Source organism: Pan paniscus, chromosome 9, assembly GCF_029289425.2.
Source record: "Pan paniscus chromosome 9, NHGRI_mPanPan1-v2.0_pri, whole genome shotgun sequence".
NCBI classification, from domain to species: domain Eukaryota; kingdom Metazoa; phylum Chordata; class Mammalia; order Primates; family Hominidae; genus Pan; species Pan paniscus.
Window position 1 is genome coordinate 94251050 of NC_073258.2, and position 18754 is coordinate 94269803.

The 18754-nt window shown below is 34.2% G+C and overlaps 2 protein-coding genes across 6 annotated transcripts in view; one reads left to right on the plus strand and one right to left on the minus strand.

The window, feature by feature from the left end:
• Positions 1-18754, minus strand: part of SMCO4 (single-pass membrane protein with coiled-coil domains 4) — a 300612-nt gene that overhangs the window by 149001 nt on the left and 132857 nt on the right. The gene's annotated exons all lie outside the window — the stretch shown is intronic.
• DEUP1 (deuterosome assembly protein 1) overlaps positions 1-18754 on the plus strand; it is a 102349-nt gene that overhangs the window by 55936 nt on the left and 27659 nt on the right. For all 4 annotated transcript variants that reach the window (XM_055094759.2, XM_034933541.3, XM_003813780.5 and 1 more), the window contains exons 9-11: positions 2554-2659; positions 8077-8274; positions 9859-9945. In XM_055094759.2, the coding sequence (XP_054950734.1) occupies positions 2554-2659; positions 8077-8274; positions 9859-9945 (391 nt within the window). The remainder of the gene's footprint in view (positions 1-2553; positions 2660-8076; positions 8275-9858; positions 9946-18754) is intronic.

Sequence of the window (18754 nt, forward strand, 5' to 3'; positions counted from 1 at the left end):
GCTAATGCCAGATCAATGATAGGATTTTAAAAATTGAATAGCCAAATAGGGATGCTTTATTGAAAGATTGTTATATTGTTTTAAAGGCAATAATTATTTCTTCAAAGTTGTGAGACCTTCAAAGTTGTGAGACCTGCTAGCATTTCTTTGAGGTCTATGCTTAATAACAAATGGCAAGTTAAGATCCCTAAAATGACCTATTTGTGTGTCTCACCAAGGATGGTGACAGAATGCCTATTAGCCAATCTGCATTATCGAATGCTCTGTATACAAGATGTATATTATCATCACTGATTACTAATCAATCTGATATTTATTACATGTAGTGCTGTTCCAGTATGGTGAGTAATGTCTTCACATGAAGAAAATATATTCCTAAAAACATAAGACATTTCACAGAAGAGCACACCAATCAACCCATGTCTAGCTCTGGCTTTGTGAAGAGCATTGTAGGTACTTTTTATGGTGCTCTTAAGACCCATGCTGAATTCCAAACAGTGCCAACAGCCCTTCAATACACTATTTGATCTAAAATTTTGCACTTATTTATATATTTGGCCAGTAAAAACTTTTTTGTTCTGCCTGTTTACCATCCTCTATTTAACTTGGCATTTATTTTGGTCTCCAGACTACAGCTTTCTTATCCTAGAATTCAGTTCTAGAATTCTGAGATTTGATGAAAAGGTATAAGTTTAACTTTTCACAACTTCCATTGTATTTTAGAATTCTTAGCCTTCATCTTTTCCACTAAAAGAGTCTAATTTTTTTAGTTTGTTCTCATATGAATGCTGTTCTATCAGCTTTATTGTTTTGGTTTATTTTATTTAGACTGTTGCTTCTTTGTAGTTGTATCAAAGTGAAATACCCCAGACTACTGATAATAGATGCATAGTAGTTTTATAAAAGTAGCATGGTAATGTTCTTATTCATTTTCAGAAACTTTCTCAATAATGCTAAGCTTTTGTTAGCTTTTTCTATTTTTTTTTTTTAGTTGTAGAAGCACCCTGGGTTGATATGTTCTGAGAGTTATTAAACTAATTTCATACTCTTGTTCTACATGACAAATAATAGTTCCCTTATACATATACATTAGCATTTTATATTATCATGATTACGGTTTTCTTCTATTCACTTGTCCACATTGGAGTTTGACATTTGTTTCATTCACTCACTGAATTTTGCAAGACCACCATGAGGATTTTAGCATTCAATTCAGCATTCTACTTCCTGAAATTGCTTAGGAAGAATTAAAAAATATGGAATTTTTTCACTCATTTCAAATTCTAGGAAATAATGAAAACTTAAGACTGATCCTGAAATAATATTTTAGGAGAATATTGGATAAAATGGAAAATGCTCACAATATATTACTAAGTAGGAAACAAAAGGACACTGAAAAATAATGTGTATAGTATGTTCTAATTATATGGGAAGTGTATATTTCTTTGCACACATATATGCATAGGGAAAAATATATTTACCGCACATAAAAATGCTAATGATGGTTTTTCCTGAATGTTAACATTACAGCAGTATATTATACTCTGATATACTTTGTTATCCACAGTTAACATATATATTTGATAATCACAAAAAAAGCAATCTAGTCTAGATACATGTAACTCAGGGATATCACTACCAACTTAATACCTTTTATAACAGATCCTCTATTTTCAATCTTTAAATTAGCAATTTCTTTATCATTACTCAGATTTGGGTTTTTTATTTGTGTGGTTGAAGTTTCTGAAGGTGTGAAATCTTCTCAAAAGTTATCTGGAAACCTAAAATTGTACTCACAAGTGGATATGTTCCTCAAAACAACAGACTCCTCCAGAATAGTCAAGCCTGACTTCCAGTAGAAAGCATGCTGCTTCCCCTACCTGGTTATCTTTATTTTTGTGTTTTTGTGATTTTTATTTCACTGGTTTGTCTCATATGAAAGTGAACATTATCTGCTTAGACATCTTCAAACCTCCTGTGGGTATTATACTCTTTATACTAGTTTCTGCTTTTCTCCTCTAATATTAATATGTAGTTGCAATTCCACTTTATAAATGAAGCAGCCAAAGAATAGATGTATTTGAGTACTCTCTGGTTAGACTGTCAGAGTTAATGATGTTTTATCTCTTTTATAGAACAATTGCTCCCCTTAGACTTCTCATGACATAGTTCCTTTCCACAATACATTAGCAAGTTGGGTGTGTTTCCTTTTTTTAAATGGGTTACCAAGCTATTTTATTATAGCAAACAGTCTGTTCTTTTTTCCCAAAATCTTATCTACATATGCAATCCCAGTATTCTGCCAATTTTTAATGTATAATTGAAATTCCTTATTAATTGCTTCCTTTCTTCCATTAAAACCATTTGCACTTAAAGATGTAAATACTTATGGGATCTGAATGTATTAGAACTTGCAATTTCTGTAACTAAAAATGTTTCCAACAAAGTAATGATCTATCTCCGCAGCCTGTAATGGTCTAAATTAACAATGTAATCGTTACAATTTATCAAGTTAAGCTTAATTTTAATCATTATTTTATGTTTAATTTGTAGACTTGAATCATCTTATTTGCCTTCTATTAAAGAACCAGAAAGGAAAATAAAAGAGCTGTTTTCAGTGATGCAAGATCAACCAAATCATGAAAAAGAATTGAACAAGGTATGAAAAATAATGAGCTCCATTCTTCCAGGTAGATGTGAACTCTTTACATACAAAGGGAGTTAAAAAAAAAATCTTTCTTCTCACTCCCTTTGTTTTCCTTCTGTATTTTTTTGTAAGGTGATAATCTACCAAGCTGCTAATTCCAACATTTTTCTGTGTGAGACTACAAAAAACACAAACCTTAAGTTATCACTGTGCTACTGGGAGACTGCCCACGACACGTGGAGGGTGGAGGGCTGGAGGCTCCATGATAGGTGGCTTATAGCAAGAAAGTTGAGAGCACAGACTCTGGTGCTCAACCACACACGTAAGCTTGGAGAAGTTTCCTGTGCAAGATACTGAGGAGCCTCATTTCTAAGGTGGAAATAATTGGTACCTACCTCATAAGTTTGTGATGAGGATTAAATGAGTTAGCTGCTACTTAAATAGCAGTTAACATGTGCCAGGAACTGTTCTAAGGACTTAAGAAATCCTACTTCATTTATTCCTCACAAACATCTAATGAAATAGGTCCTAATATTACCCTCCTTTTACATTTGAGGAAACTAAGGCACCAAGAAAAAGTAACTTTCTTCAACATTACACAGCTATTAAGTGGCAGAGGCCATGTTTCAATCTAGGCAATCTGGCTCCAGTATCCATACTCTTACCCTAAGGTAAAATCTATGAGATAATGCACTTAAAGTGCTTAAAATAGGATCTAGCTCAGAGGAAGTATCCAGTAAATATTGGCTCAGTAGTTATTTATTGCACCCACATTTTTTCACTGAGCACCTAACATGTGCCAGGAACTCTGCTGGAGCTAGAAATACAAGGATGAGTAAGTCCTGGGCACTGTCCTTAAAGAGCTTGTGGTTCTTTACTCTCCTACAAAGAGTATGATTCTCTCCTCCCTCTAGTACAATCCAGTAATGGCCTTCTTTCTGTGAATTTATCATAGCTATTCTCCACCTCTCTGGTCTTTAGGTTTGAGGATCAGGCAGAATATTTAATGCTATAAAATCTAAACAATTAAAAGTTAAATAAACCTGGGTGTGGCTTTGAATTATCAATTAGTGCACTGCATAGTGCTTGACACACAGTAAATTAAATACTTAGAGAATGAGTTAATATTAAGGCTAAATTTTCCCATAAATATATAGGGTCATAAATTCAGTTGTTTGTACAAATTTAACAAACATTTGTTGAGTATCTAGGAGAACTATAGCTATTCTGCTAATTTCTATAGGAAACACAATAATATGAAAGACAGGTACTGTCTGCCAAAGAGTTGACTGTCAGAGAACTAACAGAGGTTAAGTGGAGAAAAGGTGTTATGAATCAGTGATCATTTTTCATATATTTTGAACACTTTAATGCCATATAATCTCACAAAATTTATTTTGCTGACTTAAAAATATAACTTTGAAAAACTCTTTTTTACTGGTGTCCCCAGTGAATGATAAAAGATTGGTTAAAGCCACCTAAAGTATAGTTACATGATTCTTAACCTCATAGATTTAGATAAAGTAATAAAACTTTGAGTAATATAAAGAATCTACTGATTTTGCACAGTTTTGACTTGGTGGGAGAGAGTATGAGGCACAGAATTCTTTATAGACCCTTGGAGGCCACTAAATACCAGAATGCTGTGCAAAAAAAAGGTAACAAATGAATTTTATATAAATAGCTTCCAAGTGGCCGGGCATGGTGGCTCACACCTGTAATCCCAGCACTTTGGGAGGCTGAGGCGGGCAGATCACCAGGTCAGGAGATCGAGACCAGCCTGACCAACATGGTGAAAACCCGTCTCTACTAAAAATACAAAAATTAGCTGGGCGCGGTGGCAGGCGCCTGTAATCCCAGCTACTCAGGAGGCTGAGGCAGGAGAATTGCTTGAACTCGGGAGGCGGAGGTTGCAGTGAGCCGAGATTGCGCCACGGCACTCCAGCCTGGGCGACAGAGCAAGACTCTGTCTCAGGAAAAAAAAAAAAAAAAAAGCTTCCAAGTGTTTCTGAAGAGCATTTTAATTCTTTTGTAATAAAACTAACAAGAGCTATATATTATGAATCTTGCAAGTATTTTATTTCTTTTCCTTTTTTCCAGTCTAGAACTGTTTTAGCCATTTATTTTGTGATAACATTCACATTTTCAATAAACCAAAAGTCATTTGGAGTTCAGGTAAATTAGTTTCTTCTTTCATTAAGAAAGAAGTTTTGCAGTATAGTATGTTGTGTTAACATCTAAATATTGTGAAAATAATAAAAATAGTTTACTCCTTTTTCACAGTAGTATATTCATTTTTTTACATTTTAAAAGTTCCATTTTGGCCAGGTACCGTGGCTCACGCCTGTAATCCCAGCACTTTGGGAGGCCGAGGTGGGCGGATCACGAGGTCAGGAGTTTGAGACCATCCTGGCCAATATGGTGAAACCCTGTCTCTACTAAAAATACAAAAATTAGTCAGGCATGGTGGTGCTCACCTGTAGTCCCAGCTACTCGGGAGGCTGAGGCAGGAGAATCACTTGAACCCGGGAGGTGGAGGTTGCAGTGAACCAAGATTGTGCCACTGCACTCCAGCCTGGGTGACAAAGCAAGACTCCATCTCAAAAAAAAAAAAAAAAAAAGTTCCATTTTAAGTGGAACAGGTTAAACTATGCCAAAGGGATGCGATCAGCAAAATCCATACTGGGACAAACTATAGACTGACCGTGTTATTTCATCAAATAAATTGGAAGGTAAAAACTTGGAGACAGAAGAGATTTAAAGGAGATTTGTAATATTGTCCTCCGGGTTAGGATACTTGTGCTCGTGTCTCTTAGTCTCCGCCTTGTTCTCGTTCCTGTGACTCTTTTTTAAAAAAATCTGTTAAATGATGAGATTCGATCATGTGATTTCTAAGGTCATATCCAACTCTGAAACTCTGAATATGTTGGTAATACGAATAGAATCAGATGAAGGAAGGGTTGGTGGCATAAAGCCTGATGGTGATCACATTTGCCTCTGGACATGTGTACTTTCCATGTTAGGTCACCCCACTCTAAGTGCCATCCCCTAAAACACAGCTTTTTCTGATCTCACTCTAGGTGTCATCCCCTAAAACCTAGATTTTTCCAATCTCTCTGTAGGTGTCAACCCCTAAAACTCAGGTTTTTCCAAATGTGAACCACCTTCCACACCTTCCAGGACCCTTCCCACAGAGGTTGCAGAGCACAATAGTTCACAGGTCCTGGAATTAGACTGCCTTTCACAAGAAATGTGATGTGAAAAGTTATGCACCTTAATTTTCTAATCTGCTAAATACAGTAGTCTGCAAAATAGAGAGACATTGTGGGGATTAAATGAGATGATGCATGTAAACTACTTAGAACACACAAAAAGAGAGGCTTTAAAAAGATATATGAGCCAGTCACAATGAATGGATCATGTTTAGATCCTAATTCAATTAAACTTAAACAACATTTATTATATTTTTGAGACAAGCTTAAATTTGAATACTGCCTAGATACTTGATGATATTAAGGAATTCTTAATTTTTACAGACATTGTAATAACATTCTGGCTACATTTAAAAAAAAGAGAGAGAGAGCCTTGTTCTTTTAAAGATATATACTGAAATGTTTAAAGGTGAAATGAAAAAAAAAATCCATTTTAAAAAAGTGCCCTGGAGAAAATTCATGTTTCTTTTGTGGCTAGCCTCTACTTAACTCTCCAGCCTTATTTCTCAGAGCAGCTAACTCCTAGCTACCCCAAACTCCTTTTAGTTCACTGAGTGTGCCGTGCTTTCACTCACTGAGCTCTTTGCCTGGGATCCCTCCTCCTTCTCCTCCCTCCTCTTCCTCCTCCTCCTCCCTCCTCTTCCTCCTCCTCCTCCTCCTTCTACTTCTTTCTCCTCCTCCTCTTCCTCCTCCTCCGAGCCCTCCTCCTCCTCCTCCTTCTACTTCTTTCTCCTCCTCCTCTTCCTCCTCCTCCGAGCCCTCCTCCTCCTCCTTCTACTTCTTTCTCCTCCTCCTCCTCCTTCTTCTCTTCCTCCTTCTTTTTTTTTTTTTTTTTTTTTTTTTTTTTTTTTTTTTTTTTGAGACAGGATCCTGCTGTGTCATTCAGGCTGGAATACAGTGGTGCAATCAGGGCCTACTGCAGCCTAGACCTCCTAGGCTTAAGGGATCCTTCCACCCCAGTGCCCCTTCCACCCGAGTAACTGAGACTGAATGCACATGCCACCACACCCGGCTAATGTTTTTACTTTTCATAGAGCATCTATATGTTCTATTTTTTTCTATGCCTTTTTATTTTTTTTTATTTTTATTTTTTGAGACAGGGTTTTGAGACAGGGTCTTGCTCTGTCACCCAGGCTGGAGTGCAGTGGCATGATCTCAGCCCACTATACTGCAACCTCTGCCCCCTGGGTTCCAGGCATCCTTCCCACCTCAGCTTCCCACACACGCCACCACGCCCGGCTAGAGCATCTCTAATTGGCATTCATTCATCCTTCAGTTTTGGATCTGATGACCCTTCCTCTGGGAATCCTATCCTGACATCCCTAGGCTGGGTTAAACACACTGCCACTACATACTGCTGACACTAATTGCTACACTGTGCTGTAATTGTCTATTTTTCTGTTTCCCCAATGGACTATGATTTGTTTTTAGACGGATGATTATGTACTTTAAGTCTCAAGAATTAGAAACAGTAAGTGGTTTCTAGAAAGATGCTAAGAGGCTGGACAAAGACAGCAGTTGTAGGAATGGAGACAGAGGCAAGACTTAAAAGAGGTTGAAATAGAATGGACAGAATTCATTGCCTGACCTGGTTTGGGAGGACAAGGGTGGAGAGGAGTCAGAGACAATCCAGAGGTTTCTAACATGGAAGCTCAGCCAAGATTCATAAAATAAGAGGCTTAAGTAAGGGAAGCGATGAGTTTTCATGAAGACATTGTTTGAAGTTTACTGTAATGTGATTCTGAGAAACAAATGTTTAGTTACAAACAGTACAGCCTATTTTAGTTTTTAAAAAGCACTGAATTTAAAGCCAAGAGTCCTAGATTCCAGTCCTAGCTTTGCCGATTATTAGCTTTATGACTTTGAGCAAATCATGTAACCATTTTAAAGCCAATTTTTTTCTCCATGAAAATGCTTGATAATACTTTCTTTACCTTCCTCTCAAAGTGGTTATCAAAGTAGTATCAGTCATAGGTGATGATTTGCATACAACAGAAAATAGAAGTGAGAAATGAAATGTTGGAATTGGAAGGAAAAAAGGTAATGAGTCATTATTATTATATGTATCTGTTTTTAATTTAGCATTGATCAGAAAAGGAGGGTGAAGTGGACCCTGACAAAGTTTCAGAATAGAAGGACTGAACATGGCCAGTAAAATTTTAAGCTACTCTATAAATAAAAGGATTCAATAATATTTCCAGTCTCTATCTGCTGCAGATAAGAAACCAACTCCAACAGGTGGAAGAGTACCATAACTCTGAGCAGGAAAGAATGAGGAATGAAATCTCTGACCTAACAGAAGAGCTTCATCAGAAGGAGATCACTATAGCAACTGTCACAAAGAAAGCTGCCCTTCTGGAAAAACAGTTAAAAATGGAATTAGAAATAAAAGAAAAAATGTTAGCAAAACAAAAGGTATGCAAGCAGGCAGAATAGCACTTGTCTAGGGCATATTCTTGCTCAGTGCCAATAGTAGCCTTCATTATTGACTAATGAAAACATTACATTTCTTGGTATTATTTCTGAGACTAGCTTCACAGAAATGCTTTGTGGTGTTACATAAAACCTTTCAGAGATAACACAAAGTGTCACCAACAAAAAGGACTAGGGAAATGACAGTGCAAGACAATTTCATTAAATCTCATCTTTCCATTTTCTTGTAACCTATATTCTGATCACCTCCCACAGTACACTTTAATCAAATATTTCTTCCTGAGTATGTTTTTCTGTATTTCTCTTCCATTAACATTTTTATCTTTAAAAAAAAAGTCTCTATTCCAGCTCTTCTCCAACACTTCCTACCCCTCCCCCACACTTCATGTATTTCTTTCAGGCTTTTTACAAATGGATGTTGAAACATGAAAATTAGTTCATATTTACTGAACATGCAGTCAATGCACAGCATGGTGCGTGAGGAAAAACAGCAATTGTAACATTCTTCTGTTAAAATACTACAAGTAACTTCTACATCCTTCCTTTCCTTCCTGCCTATTTATTTTTTAAATTCCCTCCATCCCTTACTCATGATCAAATGGATGGCCTACTATTGAGAGCACAGGGTTTATCTGCTTTTTTACCCCAAATCTAAAGGTTTTGAGAGCATCATTTAATAATTTTCTAGGCATATGAGGGTCACTTCACAAATAACATGACTAAAATTGTGAATTATGAAAACAGAAAAGATTTAGCCTTTGCCCAGTTGTAAGCCTTAAACCGTGATTTATTGTTGCAGTACACAGGAAAACAGCACAGATGGGATAATCACTTTGGTTGTACCTGTATAGGCAGGGATATTTATTTTACAGGTGTTAACAGTGATCTGGCTAGTTGGATTATGAATAATTTTTATTTTCACCTTTATATTTTTGTACATTTTCTAGGTTTTGTCAATGAGCATAAATTGGTAATTTACAAAATTAAATCTTTTTAAGGCACGTGTTTTATACAGAAATGAGTCCTAGAGAAGTAAAAGGACAGATACCACATCCAAGTCCTGTCAAGTAGAATAAATCAGGGAAAGATAAAATAAATTGAGAGACAAAATGAAGTAGTCACTAAAAAAGATGGAATTTTGGCAGAAATATCAGAACAAAATTAAACATGAAAGTTATGTATTGCCTACTGTAAAAATTAATCAGGTATTGAATAAATTTAATGGACAGTTACTCAAACATGCTTTTAACATGTGCTTTTTCTGGTGACAATTTGCATACAATAGAAAATAGAAACCAGAAATGGAATTTTGGGATTGGAGGACAAAACTAAATGAATCATTATTGAAAGTATATGCTTGTAGTTTAGCATTGATCAGAAAAAGACGTAAAGTGGTGCCTGCCAAAGATAGAACTAAATAAGAATACCTGAATGTTATTGATCGTACCGAAGAAGTGTTTCCCTTCATTACACTTAGAAAATATTTGTATTCACAAGACAAAATTTTAATAGAATTGTGAGTTTTTATTATGAATTTTACATTTGCCTTTTGTCTGCTAATTTCAGGTCTCAGATATGAAATATAAAGCTGTCAGAACTGAAAACACACATCTAAAAGGAATGATGGGAGATTTAGACCCCGGACGATACATGGTAATATGCTGACATCATTCAATAAATTGAACAAAGAGATTACTGAATTGGTCACGATTAACCTAGACATCATTTATTGAGCACTTGCTGTGTGTTAGACATGAAGGAGTTGGGTGGTAAATTATCTTGTGCTTCAGTTGAGGTTACTTTTATCCTCAGGCTAGAACATTGGAATGTCTGGTTTTCTCCCTTGTTCTTTGGTTGGATTGGGCTCAATTCTGATCATTTCCCTCAAATATGCCAAGCATGCTATTTCCTTGCTTTTCTTCTTGCTGTTGCCTTTGAAATCCTATATCCTATGTGGCCTGATTCAAGTGCCAATCTTCCCCTCAACGAAGCCACCCCTGAAACCCCAGTCAGAATGAATGCCACATTTAGTTCGTATTTTGTTCTGACTTGTTTTGTTGCTTGTCACTTTCCCAGTGGATGGCAAGCAGAGAACCATGTCTTATTGGTGTTTGTTTCACCAGTACCTCACATCTCAGTCATAAAGTAAGTGTTCAATGAGTGTTGGTTGATTTAAAAGAGGGAGAAATAAATGAATTATTCAGGATAAGGACTACTGGTTTTAACCAATGGCTCTATAGGTTTACACAAAGGAACTTAAACAGGCTCTGTGCATCCCCTTTCAATTGTTTAATGTAACAATAGAAAATTGATCTTTATATGAGAATTTTTATTTATTGAATGAATGAAATATCATTGTTAACTTGTTTATCATTTATTTGCTCTGAGAAAATTCTAAAATAATTTTCTACCATATGAGGAATGGAAAGGATAAGAGATGAATATGGTAATTACTTAATTAGGCCTCAGTTTCCTTAGCTATAAAATGAGGGAGTTGAATTAGACATTCTCCATTGGCCCTCCTTAAGCTATGATACTATATTTCTGTGATATTATATACTTGTTCTCATAATGGTCCATATTCTAGCATCAAAAGAGTGCAAACATTCTGGAAGCATTCTGTCTTCTTCTTTGGGCATGGTTAATGGATCCTGTGATTGGAGTACAGATGGATAAAAAGTAAGGCATAAGTGATTTTCCTATTTGTTACATTAAAAAAACTGTGTGTCATCTATGACATTTTTATTTCTAAATGCTGAACACACAAAAAGTTAAATCAGATCCTGCCTCCGTGAGTGCTTTTTTCACTCACAAAATGGTATTTGTATTTTTTTTACATTTCAATTTGAATGTTTTTAAGTGTATATTCTGGGTCGTCACAGCCCCCACTGAGCCTGCCTAATTCTGGCTCCTTTAGTTGTTTGACTTTGTTCACCTTTTTGTGTTTTTAAGAAATAGCAGACACAGAGATGTATAAAGAAGCTAATGATCCACAACCCTATCCCAATCCAAAGCTATCCAGTGCTAACGAATTAGTGTTTGTTGTAGCATTCTGTAACTTTTTGCTTGCATATGCACACAGAAGGAGGAGATGGGTTGAATGTTCTTTTACAGAAATAAATGTATAATATATACATTATTCCAAAACTGCCTTTTGACAGTCCATGAACACCTCTACAAATCAGTAGATGAACATCCTTTTATTTTTCCTAGTTTCTTAGAAAAAATATATGAGCATATAAGATATACATAATTTTTTATAAATTTAATCATAACTTACATAAGGGCAATTTTAGTGCAGTCACTTTGTTGTTGCTGCTTGCTTTACTCCTCCCTCTTTCCTCCACTCATCTACCCGCATTATACCCCCTCCTCTAGATGATACATGTTAACTACTTGCTATGTATTATTTTAAACTTTTTCAGATATATATACATATAGTCATATAGTACCTATTTGGGGATTTTATCATCTTTTTAAAGTTGAATCATAACACGTACTTCTCTGTGTCTTGTTTTTGTTCACTCAACAGTATCCCTTGGAATCTTTCCAAGGTAACTAATTTAAGCCTATTTTATTTTTATAATAGCTTGATAATATTCCATGGTGTGTATCAAAATTTATTAAACTATTTTTATAGTTATTTCAAGGATAATTTATTCCACTCTGTTTCCAGAGTTTTGCCTGAATGAACAATACTGTAAGAAAAATCCTTATACTTACACCTTGGAATAGCTTCCTAGGAGTAAAATTGCTAATTCAAAGGATATGTGTGTTTTAATTTTAATAGCTATTGTTAAATCATATGTCTACCATCTTTGTATGAGTACCTTTTAAAATTTCATTCTTGTAGGCATAGGTGTTATAGGTCTTTTTAATTTTTGTCATTCTGATGGTTATAAAGTAATTTCTCAATAGCTCTTTAATTTGCATTTCCCTGAGTACCAGGTGAACATATTTTTGTATATTTATTGACAATGTGTACCAATATCAATTAGATATATCCTTTGCCCATTTTTCTTTTGGCTTATTTGTCTTTTTCATGTCAAAATTTTTTTTTTTTTTTTGAGATGGAGTCTCAGTCACCCAGGCTGGAGTGCAGCGGCGTGATCTTGGCTCACTGCAGCCTCCACCTCCCGGGTTCAAGCAATTCTCCTGCCTCAGCCTCCCAAGCAGCTGGGATTACAGGCACATGCCACCATGTCCAGCTAATTTTTATATATTTTTAGTAGAGATGGGGTTTAGCCATGTTGGCCAGGTTGGTCTTGAACTCCTGACCTCAAGTGATCCACCAGCCTTGGCCTCCCAAAGTGCTGGGATTACAGGTGTGAGCCACCCCGTCCACCCTCATGTCAATTTTTAACAATGCTTTTCCAAATCTGTTGTTTGTAACTTTGTTTATGACTTTTTTTGGCCATGCAAAATGCTTTAAACTTCTACTGATCTCTTTGTTTATAGCTTCTGAGTTTCCTTCCTTGACTAACAGGGTCTTCTTGAGAGAGAGAGAGAGAGAGAGAGAGATATATATATATATATATATATATATATATATATATATATACATATACATATATATATTTCTTCTAAATATATATAGCTTCAGTTTTTTTTCAAAGATTATTATATCTTTCATCCAAGTCTTTAATCCATTTATTTTGCGTGGGATATAAAATGGAAACCAAATTTAAATTTTTATGTAAACATTAAGCTCAGTTTATTTAGTTTCTCCTAGTAATTTCCTGTTGGATCCTATTTGGAATTGAAGTAAGTTTATAGATTAACTTTGATTTGGCATTTTCATTATAGTAAATTTTTCCATCCAAGAATGGCTTTCCATTTCTTCATATTTTATGTTTTTCAAAAAGATCTTACCATTTTCTTTGTACAGGTTATGTCCTTTTCTTTTAAAATGTATTCCTAGGTGTTTTTTAAGGATGAGTTTGCTGTTAAAATAAAAAAAAAATAAAATAAATAACAAAATTTATTCCCAAGTGTTTTGCAATTTTTAGTACTGTTATGAATAAAATATTTTCCTTTTTTCAATATCTTGGAACTTATTGTTAATATAGAAAAAATACAAATTATCTTATTAATTTAAGTAGGCTTTTTACTAGAGGTTTCTTAGGCTTTTCTGAGATACAAAATCATATCAACAAAAATAGATAGTCTTATCTCTTTTCCATGGCTCATAGTAGGTTTTTTTTCTTTTTGATCATATACCATTTGCTAAAAACTCCAAGAAAATGTTAAATAATTATAGTGCTTGCTGGAAAGTTTTCTAGTTTTTTATTTTAAATGATGTGGTTTTAGAGTTTTCCTGTTTCATGTATTTGTTCTTAATTTATGGTCTTAGTTATATCTTTTTCTATTTTACTTAGAGTTGTTATTAAGAATTGCTGCTGGTTTTATCAAATGCGTTTTTAGGAAATATGATGTTATGTGGGTTTTGTTTTTTAATTTATTGATGTGTAATAGACTATGGTTAACAGATTCCCCAATATTGATCCACCTTTGAGTTTTTGGAATAAACCTTTTTAGTCATAGTCTCAGTTTGATAGGGCTGCTGTAACAAAGTACCAAAAGCTGGATGGCTTGAAACAACAGAAATTTATTGTCTTACAGTTCTAGAGGCTTGAAGTCCAAATTCAAGGTGTCAGCAGGGCTATGCTCTCTCTGAAACCTGTAGAAGAGAATGTTTCATTGCCTCTTCCTGAATTCTGGTGGTTTGCCAACAATTGTTGGCATTCCTTGACTTGTAGATACATCAGCCCAATCCTCTGTCTTCATATGGATTTCTCCCTGTACCACTGTCTTCTTCCTGTGCTTCTTCCCATCATCCTCTCTCCTTATGTGTCTGTTTCTGTGCCCACATTTTCCCATTTTATAGGATGCTAGTCCTACTGGATTGGGGCCCACCCTAGTGACCTCATTTTTATGCCATAAAGACCCTATTTTCAAATAAGGTCACATTCTGAGGTACCGAGGGTTAGGATTTCAACATGTCTTTTTGGGAGTGGCACAGCTAAACTTATAATAGCCATATTTTAGGAATTTTGATATACTATTGGATTCTATATGATAATATTTTATTTAGAAATGAAGATCTGCAGACTTCCAGTTTCAAAATGGTGGCATGAAAGCAAGCTGGCTTCATTCCCCCCACAGAATACCAAAAACAAATATGCAGATAAAGGCTATATATGACAGACTTACAGCTAACATCATACTAAATGGGGAAGAATTGAAAGCCTTTCCTCCAAGATCTGGAATAAAATAAGGATGCCCATTTCACCACTTTTATTCGACATAATACTCGAAGTCCTGGCCAGAGCAATTAGGCGAGAGAAAGACACAAAAGGGCATCTAAATTGGAAAGGAAGAAGTCAAATGAGCCCTGTTCACAGACGATATGATCTTATGCTTAGAAAACCCTAAAGACTCCACCAAAAAACTGTTAGAACTGATAAACAAATTCAGTAAAGTTTCAGGATATAAAAACATACCAAAACAAGTAGCATTTTTATATGTCAATAGTGAATAATCTGAAAAAGAAATCAAGAAAGCAATCTCATTTACAATAACTACAGAGAATATGAAATACCTAAGAATCAATTTAACCAAAGAAGTGAAAGATATATACAAGGAAAACTATATATCTCTGATGAAAGAAATTGAAGAGGATGAAAAAATGGAAAGATATTCCATTCTCATGTATTGGAAGAGTTAATATTATTAAAATGACAATACTACTCACAGCGATTTACAGATTCAGTGTGATCCCTATCAAAATGCCAATGACATTCTTCAAAGAAATAGAAAAACAACTATTCTAAAATTTATATGCAAACACAGAAGACCCTGAATAGCCAAAGAAATCCTAAGTAGAAAGAACAAAGATGGAGACAGTATACTACCTGACTTCAAAATATACTACAAAGCTATAGTAACCAAATCAACATGGGACTGGCATAAAAACAGACACATAGACCAATGGAACAGAATAGAGAACCCAGATATAAACCAATGCATTTACAGCCAATTAATCTTCGATAACCACAATGAGATACCACTTCACACCCACTAGAATGACTAAAATTAGATATATTGAAAATAATGTATTTTCAAGAATATACAATAGGGAAAGGACAGCCTCTTCAATAAGTGGTGCTGGGAAAACTGGTAATTACGTGTAGAAGAATAAAACTAGACTCCTATCTCTCACCAAACAAAAATCAAATAAAAATTGATTGAAGACTGAAATCTAAGACAGGAAACTATGAAACTACTAAAAGAAGACATTAGGGAAATACTCCATGACTTTAGTCTGAGCAAAGATTTTTTTGTGTAAGATCTCAAAAATACAGGCAATCAAAGGAAAAATAGGTAAGTGGGATCATATCAAGCTGAAAAGCTTCTGCACAGCAAAGAAAAGAATCAACAAAGTGAAAAGATGACCCACAGAATGCAAGAAAATATTTGCAAACTATCCATATGACAAGGAATTAATAACCAAAATATATAAGGAGCTCAAAAAACTCAATAGTAAAAAAAAAAATTTGATTTAATAATGGCCAAAAGATCTGAATAGACATTTCTCAAAAGAAGACATACAGATGGCCAACAGGTATATGAAAAAAAAATTCAGTATCACTAATCATCAGAGAAACGCAAATCAAAACCGCAATCAGATATCATCACATTCCAGTTAAAATGACTTTTATTTAAAAAGACAGGTAATAATGGATGCTGGCAAGGATTTGGACAAAGGGGAACCCTCATACACTGTTGGTGGGAATGTAAATTAGTATAGCACCTATGGAGAACAGTATAAAGTTTCCTCAAAAAACTAAAACTAAAACTATGATATGGTCCAGCAATTCCACTACTGGGTATATATCCAAAAGAAAGGAATCAATATATAAAAGAGATACCTGCACTCCTGTGTTTATTGCAGCATTATTTTCAATAGTCAAAATGTAGAATCAACTTAAGTGCTTATCAGTGGACGAATGGATTAAGAAATGTGGTATATATACACAATGGAATATTATTCAGCCAGAAAAAATAAAAAATAAAATCCTGTCAGTTGTAGCAAATGGATGAAACTGCTAGAGGTCATTATGTTAAGTGAAATAAGCGAAGCACAGAAAGACAAATATTGCATGTTCTCACTCATATGTGGGAGCTGAAAATGTGGATCTTATGAAGATAGAAAGTAAATTGGTGGTTACCAGAGGCTAAGAAGGATAGGGAGGAAGGGAGAATGAAGAGAAGTTGGTTAACGGGTACAAGTATAGTGTTTGGAAATATTACCTATTGTTCAACACTAGGTAACATACATGTATGATCTATTATACATTTCAAAATAGCCAAAAGAGAATAATTTTGTTTCTAGCATAAAGAAAAGACAAATATTTAAGGTGATGATACCTCAAGTACACTGATTTGATCTCTACAAATTATTTAAATGTACTAATTTATCCTATGTACTCTGAAAATACATCTATTGTGGATCAATAAAAGAAGAACTTAAAATCTGTGTGTATAAATGAGACTTGTATATGGTTCTTTTTCTACTTGTTTTAAGGTTATATTTATAATATAAATTGAGAACTGTATGAGTTGTTTAGAATAGTTTAAGTAATATTGGAAGTATCAGTTCTTTAAAGGTTAGCAAGAATTTAGCTGTGAAACTGGACCTGGTAAATATTCAATTATTTTTCCACTCTCTTTTAGAGTACTTGGTATATCCAAGTTTCACAACTACTACTTAGAAGTACTTTGTAGGTTATTTCGGTAATTTGTATTTTTCTAGGAAATCAGTTTCAACTTGTTTTATTATTACTAAAGGTAGTAATGTCCTACAGTTCTTTTTATCTCTTCTATATTCTGTTTATAATTCCTTTCTTATTCCTAAGCTTGTATAGTTTAGCATGCTCTCTATTTTTTGTCTTAACTCTGACTCACAAGTGATTTATTTTATTCGCATTTAAAAATATTGGCTTTTGGATTTATTATTCTTTTCATACATTTTTCTTAATTTTATTATTTTTAGTTTCATCACTTAATTTTCTCTTTCTGCTGTTTTATTTGGTTATCCTTTCTCAATGAAGAAAATTTATTGAAATGAAGAAAACTTTATCATATCTAGTATATATTAAAATTTCATAATTAGGAAAAAATCCATAATTAGTTAATTCTTTCTGAAATAATTGGAATGCATAAATATAAAATTAAATAATTGGTGCTGAAATTTTACGTCAGGCAACAGAAACAAGATATTTGCATATTATTTTTGTCTTCTAAAATATGTGCTGTTTGGAAAATATTAAAATAATAACTTTTTCCTTTCTACAAGGAAATTACTGATCTTCAGGTTGGTTATTTCTAACCAATTATAGCTTTGAGAATCTTTCTGCTTGACTACCTATGAAGCTGCCTGCTCATTTCCACTTAGAGAATGAAAGTTTACCACAGGCAGCCACCCAGTTCTAGGAATGCATGGGGTTATGCAGCTCCCATTTGGGGAATGTACTGATGGGACTAACTACCTGGTATCTAAGGTTTCCTGGGTGTCAGTGAGGGACATAGAATAGTGGAGAAAAGTGAAGGGTTTTCTCTTATTCTGCTCTTGGGTAGCTAACAAATAATCAAGCTTATCGTCGTAGGTTTTTTAATGCCATATTTACTTAGTCCTTCAATTGTATTATTAATTTTTCTTTTATTTAAGAAAGTTGTAATAAAATCAGATTTAATTAGAACTCAGAATCTGTGGTAATTTTTAAGAGGACTAATTTGCTTTTCACCATCCGTAAAGTTTTCTAAATAAAATAGTAACATAAAAAATTAGTACCCTTATAATGATTAAAACATCCATTTACATACTGAAAATTAACATACCAACTACAAAACATCATTAAAGCCAGTCTTTCTGTCAAAATGCTTTTTTAGCATAATTGTTACTGTTAAATATGCGTAAGTAAGAAGAAAAACCATACATGCAAAATATTATTTAGACACTTCAGTAATTAAGCCAGCCTCATCCTAATCTGTTGAAGTAAATGAGCACCAGGAGGTTTTGCCATTTCAAGAATAAAGAAATGGATTAAAACTATCAAACTCTAAAATTTTGAAAGAAAACAAAAGTTGAGTAAATGCGTAAAAAGAATCCATTAGAAACACAAGAGGTGGGGGTGGATATATTCCTGAAATCATTAGAAATGCATTTAAGAAAAATATTAAATTAAATGAGAGGGACCCAAAAAAGGGTTTTGTAAAGGAAAATGTACTCTTAAATGTAAAACATGCAAATACATTACCTGTGTAATTCTTTTAGTTCATGCTCACAACACTTATTTAATTATGGTACATTTAGGAAATTGCAGGGTTTTAAAAATCATTATTATCATTCTTAATTACTTTAAACCAACATTGGATAAAAAATAATCACAGATTAAATCTA